The sequence below is a fragment of the Lissotriton vulgaris genome, chromosome 1_1 (genome assembly GCF_964263255.1).
Source record: "Lissotriton vulgaris chromosome 1_1, aLisVul1.2, whole genome shotgun sequence".
Classification (NCBI taxonomy): domain Eukaryota; kingdom Metazoa; phylum Chordata; class Amphibia; order Caudata; family Salamandridae; genus Lissotriton; species Lissotriton vulgaris.
Window position 1 is genome coordinate 1,427,783,443 of NC_141685.1, and position 12,693 is coordinate 1,427,796,135.

General features: G+C 42.5%; 1 protein-coding gene across 3 annotated transcripts in view; it reads left to right on the top strand.

Moving 5' to 3' along the window:
- Positions 1-12,693, top strand: part of CPNE8 (copine 8) — a 990,278-nt gene that overhangs the window by 961,928 nt on the left and 15,657 nt on the right. For all 3 annotated transcript variants that reach the window (XM_086967237.1, XM_086967238.1, XM_086967242.1), the window contains one exon: positions 4,273-4,346. In XM_086967237.1, coding sequence (XP_086823363.1) covers positions 4,273-4,346 — 74 coding nt within the window. The remainder of the gene's footprint in view (positions 1-4,272; positions 4,347-12,693) is intronic.

The following is a 12,693-nucleotide window of genomic DNA, read 5'->3' on the forward strand; positions in this document are numbered from 1 at the left end:
AGGGTGTGAGGGTGAGGGGGTGTGAGGGTGAGTGAGGGTGACGGGGTGTGAGGGTGAGGGCGAGGGAGGGTGAGGGTGATGGGGGTGAGGGTGAGGGTGAGGGGGTGTGAGGGTGTCAGGGTGAGAGGGTGTGAGAGGGTGTGTGAGGGTGGGGGTGTGAGGGTGGGGGTGTGAGGGTGAGGGGTGTGTGAGGGTGAGAGGGTGTGTGAGGGTGAGAGGGTGTGTGAGGGTGAGAGGGTGAGTGAGAGTGAGGGTGTGTGAGGGTAAGGGTGAGGGGGTGTGAGGGTGAGGCGTGTGAGGGTGTGGGGGTGTGAGGGTGAGGGGGTGTGAGGGCGAGGGGGTGTGAGGGTGAAGAGTGTGAGGGGTGTGAGGGTGAGGGTGTGTGAGGGTGTGTTAGGGTGAGGGGTGTGAGGGTGAGGGGGTGTGAGGGGGAGTGAGGGAGAGTGAGGGTGAGGGTGTTTGAGAGTGAGGGTGTATGAGGGTAAGGGTGAGGGGATGTGAGGGTGAGGGGATGTGAGGGTGAGGGGGTGTGAAGGTGAGGCGTGTGAGGGTGAGGGTGAGGGAGGGTGAGGGGGTGTGAGGGTGTGTGAGGGTGAGAGGGTGTGTGCGGGTGAAATGGGGTGAGAGAGTGTGTGAGGGTGAGAGGGTGAGTGAGTGTGTGTAAGTGTGAGGGTGTGTGGGTAAGGATGAGGGTGTGTGAGGGTGAGGGGGTGTGAGAGTGAGGGTGTGAGGGCGTGTGGGAGGGTGAGGGTGTGTGGGAGGGTGAGGGCGTGTGATGGTGAGGGGGTGTGTGAGGGTGAGGGGGTGTGAGGGTGAGGGTGAGGGTGGGTGAGACAGTGTGTGAGGGTGAGAGGGTGTGTGAGGGTGAAAGGGTGTGTGAGGGTGAGATGGTGGGTGAGAGGGTGGGTGAGAAGGTGAGTGAGGGGGTGGGTGAGGGTGTGAGGGAGGGTGAGAGGATGTGAGGGTGAGGGGATGTGAGGGTGAGAGGGTGTGTGAGGGTGAGGATGAGGGTGTGAGGATGAGGGGGGTGATAGTGAGGGGGTGTGAGGGTGAGGAGGTGTGATAGTGAGGGGGTGTGAGGGTGAGGAGGTGGGTGAGGGGGTATGAGGATCAGGGTGAGGTGTGAGGGTGTGTGGGTGTGTGAGGGGGTGAGGATGAGTGAGGGTGAGAGGGTGAGTGAGGGTGAAAGGGTTGTGACTGCGTGGTGACTGCGTTGGTCAGTTTCAGAATCAGGAGGGGCAGAGTCAGCACAGTCTGCGAGGGATCAATGTGTCTAGAGGCGCAAAGCATAGCAGATGTAGCATTGCAGCTAGCAAGTTGAGTGTTTTCAAGCTGAGTGTCCCTAGAGTGATGGCAACACAGCAACAGCATTTGGGGAGCAAGGCTACTGTAAAGAAGCACGGTAGGCTTTCACTTTCGTCCAGAAAAAAAGCGAGAAAGGTGCAGAGATTGCCGAACAAAACACGGCTTCCCCACGAAATGGATGCACGAAAACAAGCTCTCGGCATTGCTGTGGCGGGGGGCAGGGGAGCGGGAGCGCATTCCTTTGAAGTCTGATGGGGGGGTGGGGGAGCGGCTTGGGAGCGGATTCCTTTGAAGTCTGATGCCGAGGCTCAGACAAATGGTGGTGTGCAAGTGGCTTCCTTTGAAGTCTGATGCCGAGGCCGATGGAGTTTGATGTGCACGCGCCTACCTCACACGCCTGCCTCACATGAGCTGTACGTGATCCGCAGGCTAGGTAGACTTTTCGGACTGCTTACTATAATCTTGCCTATTCAATCCCTAACGGGATAGAATAGTTGAGACCTAAAAATTCTAAAGGGTGTTATGTAGGCACTGACTTACAAGTAGAATCATCCTGCTCCCAATACACCTCCTGATAAAAAATAGTACCTCACTTGTGTGGCTTAGCTAATTGTACAGAACCAGAAAGGTAATAAAGACACTAATGTGGAAAGAGAAAGTGATGCTTGGATAAGATAGACTTTTGGGATGGTAGCTGTCTAGTAGTTACCTGCTGAATTTGGGCCTGTGAAGTCTGGAACACAGAAAAAGCTACCAATCCCAGACATTGCTGAAAATTCTTTCAGGAATTAAGGAAGGTGTGGTTGCATGGAAACCACCAATGTTTCTTTCCCACTACACCATGTGCATGTCCTACTTTAAGATGAAACACATTCTCCTTTTTATATCGGTGAACGAAGTCTACAGAGTTTGCAGAGTATGTCAAAAGTCCTTTGATTCAGGATTCTCATACCTCTTCCAATAACAACAGCACCACAAATATGTGACTAGACCTGTGGCCTCGGAAGTAAGGTAAAAAATGCAACCACAGAAAGGACTTCAAACTTCCTTCCCAAAAGTCCTTTTTGTGTTGTGGATAGTTGCCTTACATTGGCCTGAGACTTGCTGGCACTCAAGGAAACCTACGAACTACAGGTATTTCTAAAAACTAGAGACCCAAGGGCAAGAGCAGATGCCACCACATTTTCTTTTATAGATTGTCCTACAAATGTCAATCTGTGCCGAAATGACAATATGATCTGGTTGTCATGTTGTATGCTGGCAGTATTTGGGGACAGTATCGACCAGCACCCAGAGAAACCTACCAATGCCAATCATGTCTAAAAACGACATCTCAAAAACAAAAGTGCATATTAAGTGACTCCTTAAGACCTGCAATGTACCTCCATGAAGACTAATGGTAAATGGTTCAAAAAGGCAAAGAAAGCATCCAAGTACTCTACTGACCGTTTAAACAAGGCAGAGAAAATAATTGTTGATTGCCCCCTCATTGCTGACCCAGACATTGATGGCTAACATCCCACCTAAATAAAGCAGGCACCATGCTGACAACCAACATGGCATCCAGCACACCAGTAGAAACTCAAACGTTAGTTACATCAAAAGTGAGTAAGTCATCCTTCATGTTTTTTTCAGCAGAAGCCTCTCTATTAGCACCCAAACTGACACTGCTTCCATCGTCAATAGTTATATCAACGTCTTCCTCTTCAACAGCTGTCTGTTTGTTAGTGCCTCCTTTATTGTAGAAACTTATTTTCTCATGAACTACAGAACAGTCTTTGTAGATGCCTGCTCATTAATGCAGCATTTGTCAATGATCTCCTTGTCAGTGAGCAGACTCTAGAACACCATCAACAACAAAAAGCAAACTTCGACTGCAGTGAACACAGGAGTCCTGGCTCCCCTCTTTCCAACTCACACAGCACCAAGCCATTGTCAGGAGAGCAGCCACCAAAACAGTTTGACACTGAGCCCCAGGATGAACTTGAAATCAATGGGCATAATGCTTCCGCTTATATCCCGGACCAACAAAATGTGAAGCTCTAACAACATGATGATCTAGGACAATATGACCTGGAAAAGATGGTACATATCATTCATATTTTCAGAGTTTGGAGAGCCTTAAGGAAACTGTGAGGGCCCAACCTCTGATCAACACTCAGCCTTAATATGAGAGATAGCACTACAAAGAATCACCTATTATGTAGGTCCTAATACGCCTAATCAGGCACCTGCAAAATATTATGCAGGTCTTCCTCTCGAGGGTTTTAGGCACTGCTGACCTGGAACAACCCCCCCTGTACACTCATCTGTCACTTCTATCACCTCAGCAGCTGCCTCACTGTCTCCAGACCCTTTTTTATGTTTGTTTACTTTTTGTTCCAAGTATCAAATTCTCATAAACTATGTTTTCTTAAATATGTTACCCGTTAAACACACTGAAATCATATTTGGGTAGGAATTGTACTACATTAAATCCTCAAATAACTAAAATAAACCATCATAGCTAGACCTTTGCCCACTAATAGAAATTGTAAAGGTTTGCTAGTCTATCACTTCTAACCAAATATTTATTTACACCATTAACTCAGCACAAGAATTACATTTAATCTAAGTTTGTGCTATGTGAAGAAATATAGAAGCAGCCATCTTTGAACATGATCAAATCTTTAGAATAGGAAACAGATATTTGTGACTAGGGCAGATAAATTATTTAGCAAGCTTGGACACAGTCAAGCATTGGCACACGCATGGACACTAGAGACCATTCAAACACTCAGACATTTACAGGGATCTGTTTGCTTGACTCTCCTGCACTGTAAATTCAATAGTAGTGTTTTTGGTCCGTAACATTTGGTGCTTATAAACATCTATTGGCATGGTGAAAAAAGAGATGCAGTTGTAAGATCTATTTGTTCTCTCATTCGATTCATATAGGCAATAACATCTATGGTTTTGACTTTCTAGCCATGATCGAATTAGATGGAGATGAAGTTCGAGTGTCTTCAAGAGGAAGATTAGCAGAAAGAGATATTGTACAGGTAAAGTTTTCAGATTACTTTGACCATAGAGTCACATTGATTATTGTATTTGTGTAATGTGAGTAGCGTACATTTATATGTTATGTTTTATTTGTATTTGCGCTGCATTATATAGCATCACTTTTTCACTATATCACCACATTCAATGGTCATTTCTGCTCTCCATCTTCTTCAGCCAAAACCCACAATATCTTTGTAATCAATTACCTTGCCAGAATCTTAACTTCGCAAGCCACATAACTACATCATTAAATGTATTCTCTTTCATTCTGTTCACTATATCCATGTGGTAGATCATTTCAAATATGTCTACTCCTTTCTCTGTGAAAATATTTTCACAAATAGTCCTCTTTGCTACTGTACTGGTTTAAATACTCACACTCTTCTTTTCCTTTAGTAACATATCTTTAAATGCACTCCCTTACACGTTTTATTTTCTCATGCCTCTTGTCTCAAGCAACAGCAATGCTCCTGTCAAATATACATCTAACAAATATCAATAACTCCTCTCTACTTTTCCAATCGCTTCAGTCTCATCATTACCTCCTTCACTCAAAGACACATTTAATTTGCAGTGGTAAATGTATCCATCTTCAACCCCCTTGCTAACTATAAACTCAGAATTGCTTGCAAACGTAACAATTGTTCAGACACAATCATGACTGTATAGGGTTTGTGAATTCAAAAGAATCCATGGAGTAACATGATACAGATTATGCCTTAGGTTAGGATGGTACAGTAAAGAGTATTCCAAAGGCTGATAAGGGTTGTCCTATGGAGGTGTAGGTAGAATTTAACTTTTCGGGAAATATTTGTAGCTTGCTGATTGAATGGGTCTATGACTTCACATCGTTGAACAGTATTTCCATAAAGCAATACTGCTTGATAATATGAAAGGTGTTTGTCAGGAGCACTTTCTGCAGGGAGGCGGTAGTGGCAGAAAAATACTTTTGGATTTGAACTTGTTATCTTACCTGATGTAAAGGAAACTTACAAGCGGGAAAGATGCAGTGAAATTTGCACATTCATGTATCATTACTAGAATCAGTTTGCAAATCGAGTCTGATCAGCATTAGCAAACAAGAAAACATGGGGATGTGAAGATCAACAAAAAGAAGTTTGAATTAATGAACTACAAATTTAACACATGAAACAAACTGTAGAAAGGAAATGGTTGCTTTTATTTATGAATTTGTAAATATTGCATCAAGATCGAAATTCAGTAGAAGCTCAAAACATAAGGAAGACATTCACTATGACCAAGACATTATGGAAGAGATTTGACTGAAAAACAAACTGTCTGACATTGACACTTATCTCAGAAAAATACATTTACCCTATAGTAAATTTCCTTCAGTGGCAGCAATACACATTCACATGTACACAGTTGTGACATTATTAATTCCAGTGAAAAATTAGGAAAACTGCTTTTTCATAGTGAGCTTTGTCATGTCAAATTCAATATATTTTCGTATGCACGTTATAAAACTGTGTTAAATACGATTATTGTGTAAAATAAGTATTAATTTTGGTTTGCTGACCTACATTTTTCAAATGTGCTGGGGTATGACCTCAAAATGGCTAACGTAACAATCAGATTCATCGGCATCATGAAAATACAAATAATACTGGCGGATATTGTAAATTGCCTCGAAATAAGCAGATCACCCGAACATTAAACATGCAGCTGTGTTGTGGACTCAGACCTGGTCGTTGTGGACCCGAACAGTATGGCAGGCCCGCCTCTAAAGTCTCCTAGAATACACCAGTTTACTTAGGCCTAAAGTTGCCACCTTTGTTTGCGGGCCTCCAGAGAAAAACACTAGCAAAAAATGACTTAGTTGGCAACCCTCCAGTCCGGCCCCAAAAACACGCACTCTTTCAAAAACCTTTCTTGATTGCTTAAGGGCCACAGGTGAGGAGGGTAGGCCAACGTACGTCCCTCCGGAGAATCAATCAAATCACAAAAATAGGTATGGTAGCATCAGGAAAGTATAGAGAAACCAAGAAGGTTTACTGTTTCCTTATATTCTAGTAATAGTCAGAAATCAAGAGTTTTGGATGTCACAGGACTTATGCTGCACATCTGAGGAAAGTCATCCGTTATGGAAGAGGAATCCTCACATACATAATAGTGTCATGCTTCATCATTGACATCCTTTCCCCAACCTGGTAGGGCATTGCCACCAGGTCAGACTCATACCTCCTCAAAGACTTTAAAGGAAGGAGGGAGTTCTTAAATAAAAACTAATGGACAAAGGTGGGACCCAGATCTTGCTAAAAATACTTCATTGTTCCAAGGTACCTTTATTCAGGAGGACATCAGGTATATCTAAAAATAATCACAAGCGGGTAATTTGAGGACAACGTTTCAGACGAGAGACAAGATACAAGTCTATCAGGTGGGTCTATTCCTCCTATTATGAAGTGTACATAAGGCTTGATTATGATGTCAGGCGGACTTCAGTCTGCCTGACACGGTCTCGTTCCTGGGAACGACCAACCTCTTGTCAGCGGTCCCGACCAGCTCCTTACAACGCAACGAACTCTGTTCAGTCGCATGCTCCCTTTTCTCAATGGGAGCTCGTGGTACTGCTGTAAACCGGCTGTAACACAAGCTCCCATTGAGAAAAGGGAGGTGGAGGTGCAGTTCATCCCTGCACCCCGTGGCAGGCACCTTGTTGTGCCTGCAACCGGGTGCACCTTGGCCCCCGACTGGAGGCCGCAAGCTCAAGTGGGCCCTTCTTGGGGCCCCAAGCACGCTTTCTGACATGGTTTTCATGTTGGATAGGCTTGTATGGAAACCATGCCGCAAACCGTGCATCGTAATCTCAAGGGCGGAAAGGTCCACCCTTGAGATTACTGGCCGGCTTCTGACTAGCTGACAGGCTCCTAGAACCCGTCGGAAGTCAGCCGGAATGACTGGCCGGTTTACTTTCCGACCGCCTAGATCATAATTAGGTGGTGGGAAAGTAAATGGCGGGGCTGATTACGATGCTGCCCTGAATGCTCTGACCGTTGGTCGGAGTCGTGACGGGCTGCATCGTAATCGGCCAGTTATGTTTTTTTCTCTTTTTGGGATGTTATAACGCTGTGCGTTATCACTAAAGTTTTTTTTCTTTTTTGAAGGGCATTTACCTCTAATGGTGTACCGTTCCTTGTCTATGAAGGTGTTTGTGTACATTAGTCCTTGAGGGGAAGGGCCTTCGGCCTTATAGCCTTCACCATTTGTAGAAGCCTTTTATTGCTATCGTATCGGATTGTTGCTCTTCTATGGGACAACTCTTTTAATTATTTTCCTGTCACTAGTTGCTGGTCGTTGGAAACACAGGGTTCACACTTTGCGAAGTGTGGTTCTTTAGATGACGTACACAAGTTGATGTTTATTTTATTGGTCGGTCAGATTTTTGTATTATGGAATCCCTTAAAGTTCCCGGTTTCAGTATGGGGGACTTTTTCTAGATCATATGTAGATGGGACTCTATTCATGAAAGTAAGGTCACATACTAACCTTGGTTTTGCTAGGCAATCAAAGTTTCTTTTCCATACTTAATATTGTATTCAACTTTATACTGCCATTGCTTAACGGTGGTGTCTCAGGCAACTTGCATTACTCTGACTTGTTGAATGGCTGTTGCTTTTTTAAGTGGCGTGATCCCACTGTAGTTCCATACTCGTATGTCAGCATGGCCTGTGGATTATTTGGCTTTATTTTTGTATCTTTAAATATGAATGTTCTTTTGTTGATACATAGACCTTTTAATTATTTTACTCCTATGTCACAAAATATATATAGTGATATATATATGGGATATGCTAGAGGTATTTGTATAATCTCTAGTTCTTTCTCCCATGGAAAGACAGCTTTTATGCCAATAGTTGCTATTGTTGTCTTCGACTTCTTTTTGACAAGAACATTTGTTATGTGTTCTCCATGGGAGATGGATTTTTATCTGTGTAATTTGCAGGGCAATCATGGCTAGGACAGGACTTCATATGGCATATAGGTATTGCTATATGGCATGGCCTGGTGCTCTGTGTTCCACAGGTTTAAACACACGGTTTAAAGACCAAATGGGTTCATTTTCTTAGTCATTTGGCAACATTGTCTTTTGTCAGGAGTACTGTTATCCCCATGCTTTTAATGTTTTTTATGATTTTTGTTACTGTATTTCTGCTCACAGCTATTGTGAGATGAAAATGCATGGTTCGGATCCTGTTAGGAGTGCGAATAGTTTTATATTCATATTGTTGGGTGACTTCTGACACAGATTTGTCATAGTAACATGGGTATTTTATTCCCAGGTTTAAATGTCTTGTGACTTTGCTTACCTGTGGTTCCTTCTGTGGATTGTTATGTGGTAGAGCATGTTATTGCTCACCTAAATTATTATGAATGTCCGGTATTTTTCTCTTGTTCTGGACTGGGTTTATTATAGTAAGAGATTTTCCATGGTCTCAGTTCGCAGACCCTCCTCTGGGAATTGTATGGCATTGGCATTTGATTCTAAAGTAAGGAATCTGAGACTAGATCTTTCTATCAGTTTATAAAAAGCTGCTTACCTTTGGTAATGCAGTAACTGGTAGAGACAGGGTCTAGCTGCAAATTATTCTAGTATTGGAACTTTCTTAGATTCACATGATTGAATCATTCTCTCTCTTCGATAAGGGAGCTTCCCCTAAACATAATTACTAACACAATACTACCTCAGGTCTGAATGTTAGTACATGAAAAATGTGTGGTGAGTGTATAGATTCTCTCAGAAATTTGTGGATAAATACAACCAAAAAGGGGCGGGAATTATGCCTTAAGGACTAGAACCCTCACTCACCCGAAGTTGACATGCTTCATCATATGGGTTCCTCCTCCCAGTAGGAAATCCTAGTCCTACTGGGGGCTACAACTTCCTCACTGTGAGGAAGGAGCTCAGGGATGTTTTCAAAGAGGTTCACTAGTGTGACTAGGATGCTAGAATCCCATATGTGAAAATTATGGTGTAGTGAGGGTGCAGCGCAAAAAATGAGACGACCAATAGTGATTTTAAAACTGCCTAGGAAGATGCAAAAAATTATTTTTATTGGATTGCTCTCACAGGCAGGATTAAAAAGCAGTGCAGGGAGTAGTATAGATGTAAAACTACTCAAAATTCAGGTCGACACGTTTCAGCCTAGTGATCAATACTCTGTATCAGTGGCTTTCTTCAGGACCAAATAAATGTTGTTATTGCTGCTGCTATTACTTATACTTGTGATAATGAAAAATAGTAAACATAAATGATACAAGACCAGTAATCATGCGTAGCCATGTCAGGTATTACTGGGAATAGCTGTGAAACATGAGAGAGAAAAAACAAACATCGCACACAGTCAATTGAAGTGCTATGCTGATGACATATTTTTGTTAATCATATTAGTAATGGTAAAGGAAAATCAAGAGCCCTACCAAGCATTCGAGGGAAAAGGAAACTAATTCCCTGCTATTGCCCCTATATCTAATTCATCTGCGCATCATTTTAAAGACATAGATAGACATGCTACGCGTCTTTAGGTATTGCCAATATGCATTATTATCGATACGCCGTATTTTGCACACTCGCAGTGGTGTGCATAGCAAGTAGCGTGTGGCGTGAAGCGTGTATCTTCGCGCATGCGCAGAAGAGTGATGCTACTCTTTCACCAATGCGCGTAGTGTCATTAGTAATTCTGCTCACTGCATCAGTCATTTTAGTCACGTTGCCACGGCCAGTAATATCAATCTTATCTATTTAGATGATCATCTCGAATTAGATAGGTTGTTACAAGAAGGAGATGATAACAGTTATTGATCATTGGTATTGAATATCAATATACATATACATTGTACCTTAAATAGTGGATACTAGGCAGGAGCATGATGTGTATTCTCTCACATTCTACATGAGAACAGCCTTCGGGATCGCATAACCGAATCCTGATCACATCCACCTGTTTTCCCTTGTAAATTTAATATCATATGTAACAATGGTACATACATATAACGTCTTGAGAGTGAATACACGGCCATCTATTTGAATCCTCTTGGATACTGGAGGTTCTAGAGGTAGCACTATTCCCTACAAATGGAACAGGGGCTGATATATATTTAGCCCACTGATAATAAAGAGCCCATTAGCTACGATAAGAATATCTGCTCTTATTATGTATCTGAATCCTGACTATATAATATGTGTATTTATTATACAGACATAGAGCACCTCTAATGTATGGTTAGTTGATATTTTCTTATACGGGAGGTAGTACTATTTCCCATTAGTAGAATGTGGGCGGATATACATTGCGCTCCTGCCTAGTATCCACTATTTAAGGTACAATGTATATGTATATCGATATTCAATACCAATGATCAATATCTGTTGTTATCATCTCCTTCTTGTAACAATCTATCTAATTGGAGAAGATCATCTAATTAGATAAGATTGATATTACTGGCTGTGGCAACTTGACTAAAATGACTGATGCAGTGAGCAGAATTACTAATGACGCTACGAGCATTGTGAAAGAGTAGCATCACTCTTCGGCGCATTCGCGAAGATACACGCTTCACGCCGCACGCTACTTGCTATGCACACCATTGGGAGTGTGCAAAATATGGCGTATCGATAATAATGCATATTGGCAATACCTAAAGACCCATAGCCTGTCCATATATGTCTTTAAAATGATGCGCAGATGAATTAGATATACACAAAAGGCGCAATAGCAGGGAATTAGTTTCCTTTTCCTGTGCATGCGCAGTGAAGATGGTACAGTCCTAAGCGCAGTGTCTCCTTTCCAACACATGCATGGTAGGCAGAACATCGTCTTTTACAGGCAGTAGAATAGAAGCTCCTGGTTCCAGCTTGGAGCGATTGTTTGTTAATTGAGACACTATAAAAAGCGTGCCCACCTGCCTATCTAGTACCTCCGGTGGCAGTCCTGTACCGTTACGAGGTACCGACGGACAGGTAAGGCGGCCTGGACTCTTGATTTTTCTTTACCATTACTATTTCTTTACCTTGTTAAAGCTCTTATTTTTACTTCTTTACTTTTCTAAAGCCCCCATCTTGTGCTTTTGTTAGTGTTTTTAGACCTTCCCAGTAAGACCTGCAAGTGACTTGTTTGGCCTTTTTACTTTAAAGAGTATAAAGTCTGAAACCTTGGGAGGGAGGCATTTAGGGGTATATCAGCATAGGTCCCCTTTGAGTCCTTCACTCCTTTTTGCTAACTATTAATATTAAGATTCAGAAACCCTAGGTATGAGACTGCAACCTTTTGTGGAGTTATTACGACATTGTAGCATGGACACACTAGAGCATGATTTTAAATATAAAGCCCAGGTAGAGGTGAGGCGAGGTGTTTTATCCTACCTTTGAGGGTAAGTTGGGCAACATAGAATACGACATGTATGGCTGCTGACAATATGATGAACAAACATATGTAATAAGCATAGCACTTCAATTGACTGTGTGCGATGTTTGTTTTCTCTCTCTCATGTTTCACAGATATTCCCAGTAATACCTGACATCGCTACGCAGGATTACTGGTGTTGTATCATTTATGTTTACTATTTTTCATTATCACACGTGTAAGTAATAGCAGCAGCAATAACAACATTTCTTTGGTGCTGAAGAAAGCCACTGATACAGAGTATTGATCACTAGGCTGAAACATGTCGACCTGAATTTTGAGTAGTTTTAAATCTATACTACTCTCTGCACTGCTTTTTAACCCTGCCTGTGAGAGAAATCCGATAAAAATAGTTTTTTGTATCTTCCTAGGCAGTTTTAAAATCAGTCTTCTCTTTTTTTGCGCTGCACCCTCACTACACCATCATTCTAACATCCTAGTCACACTAGTGAACCTCTTTGAAAACATTCATGAACTCCTTCCTCACAGTGAGGAAGTTGTAGCCCCCAGTAGAACTAGGATTTCCTACTGGGGGGAGAAACCCATATGATGAAGCATGTCACCTTCGGGTGAGTGAGGTTTCTAGTCCTTAAGGGATAATTCCCCCCCCCCTTTTTTATAGTTGTATTTATCCACAAATATCTGAGATAATCTATACAGTCACCACGCATGGTTCATGTGCTAACATTCAGACCTGAGGTAGCCTTCTTTTTTGCAACCTATCAGCCAGTCAGGCTTCCCTGACCTGTAGAACAGACCTGAGAGAGATCCCATACCTCAGATTTGTAACTGCACGTCGTGCTAGAGAGTCTCTTCTGAACTTTGCTGAGCTATCTCTACACATTTGTTCTTCAATATATATTTGAAACCTTTCCCCATTTCTACAACATATTTGTCTGCAACATGCAAGACATAGAGAATA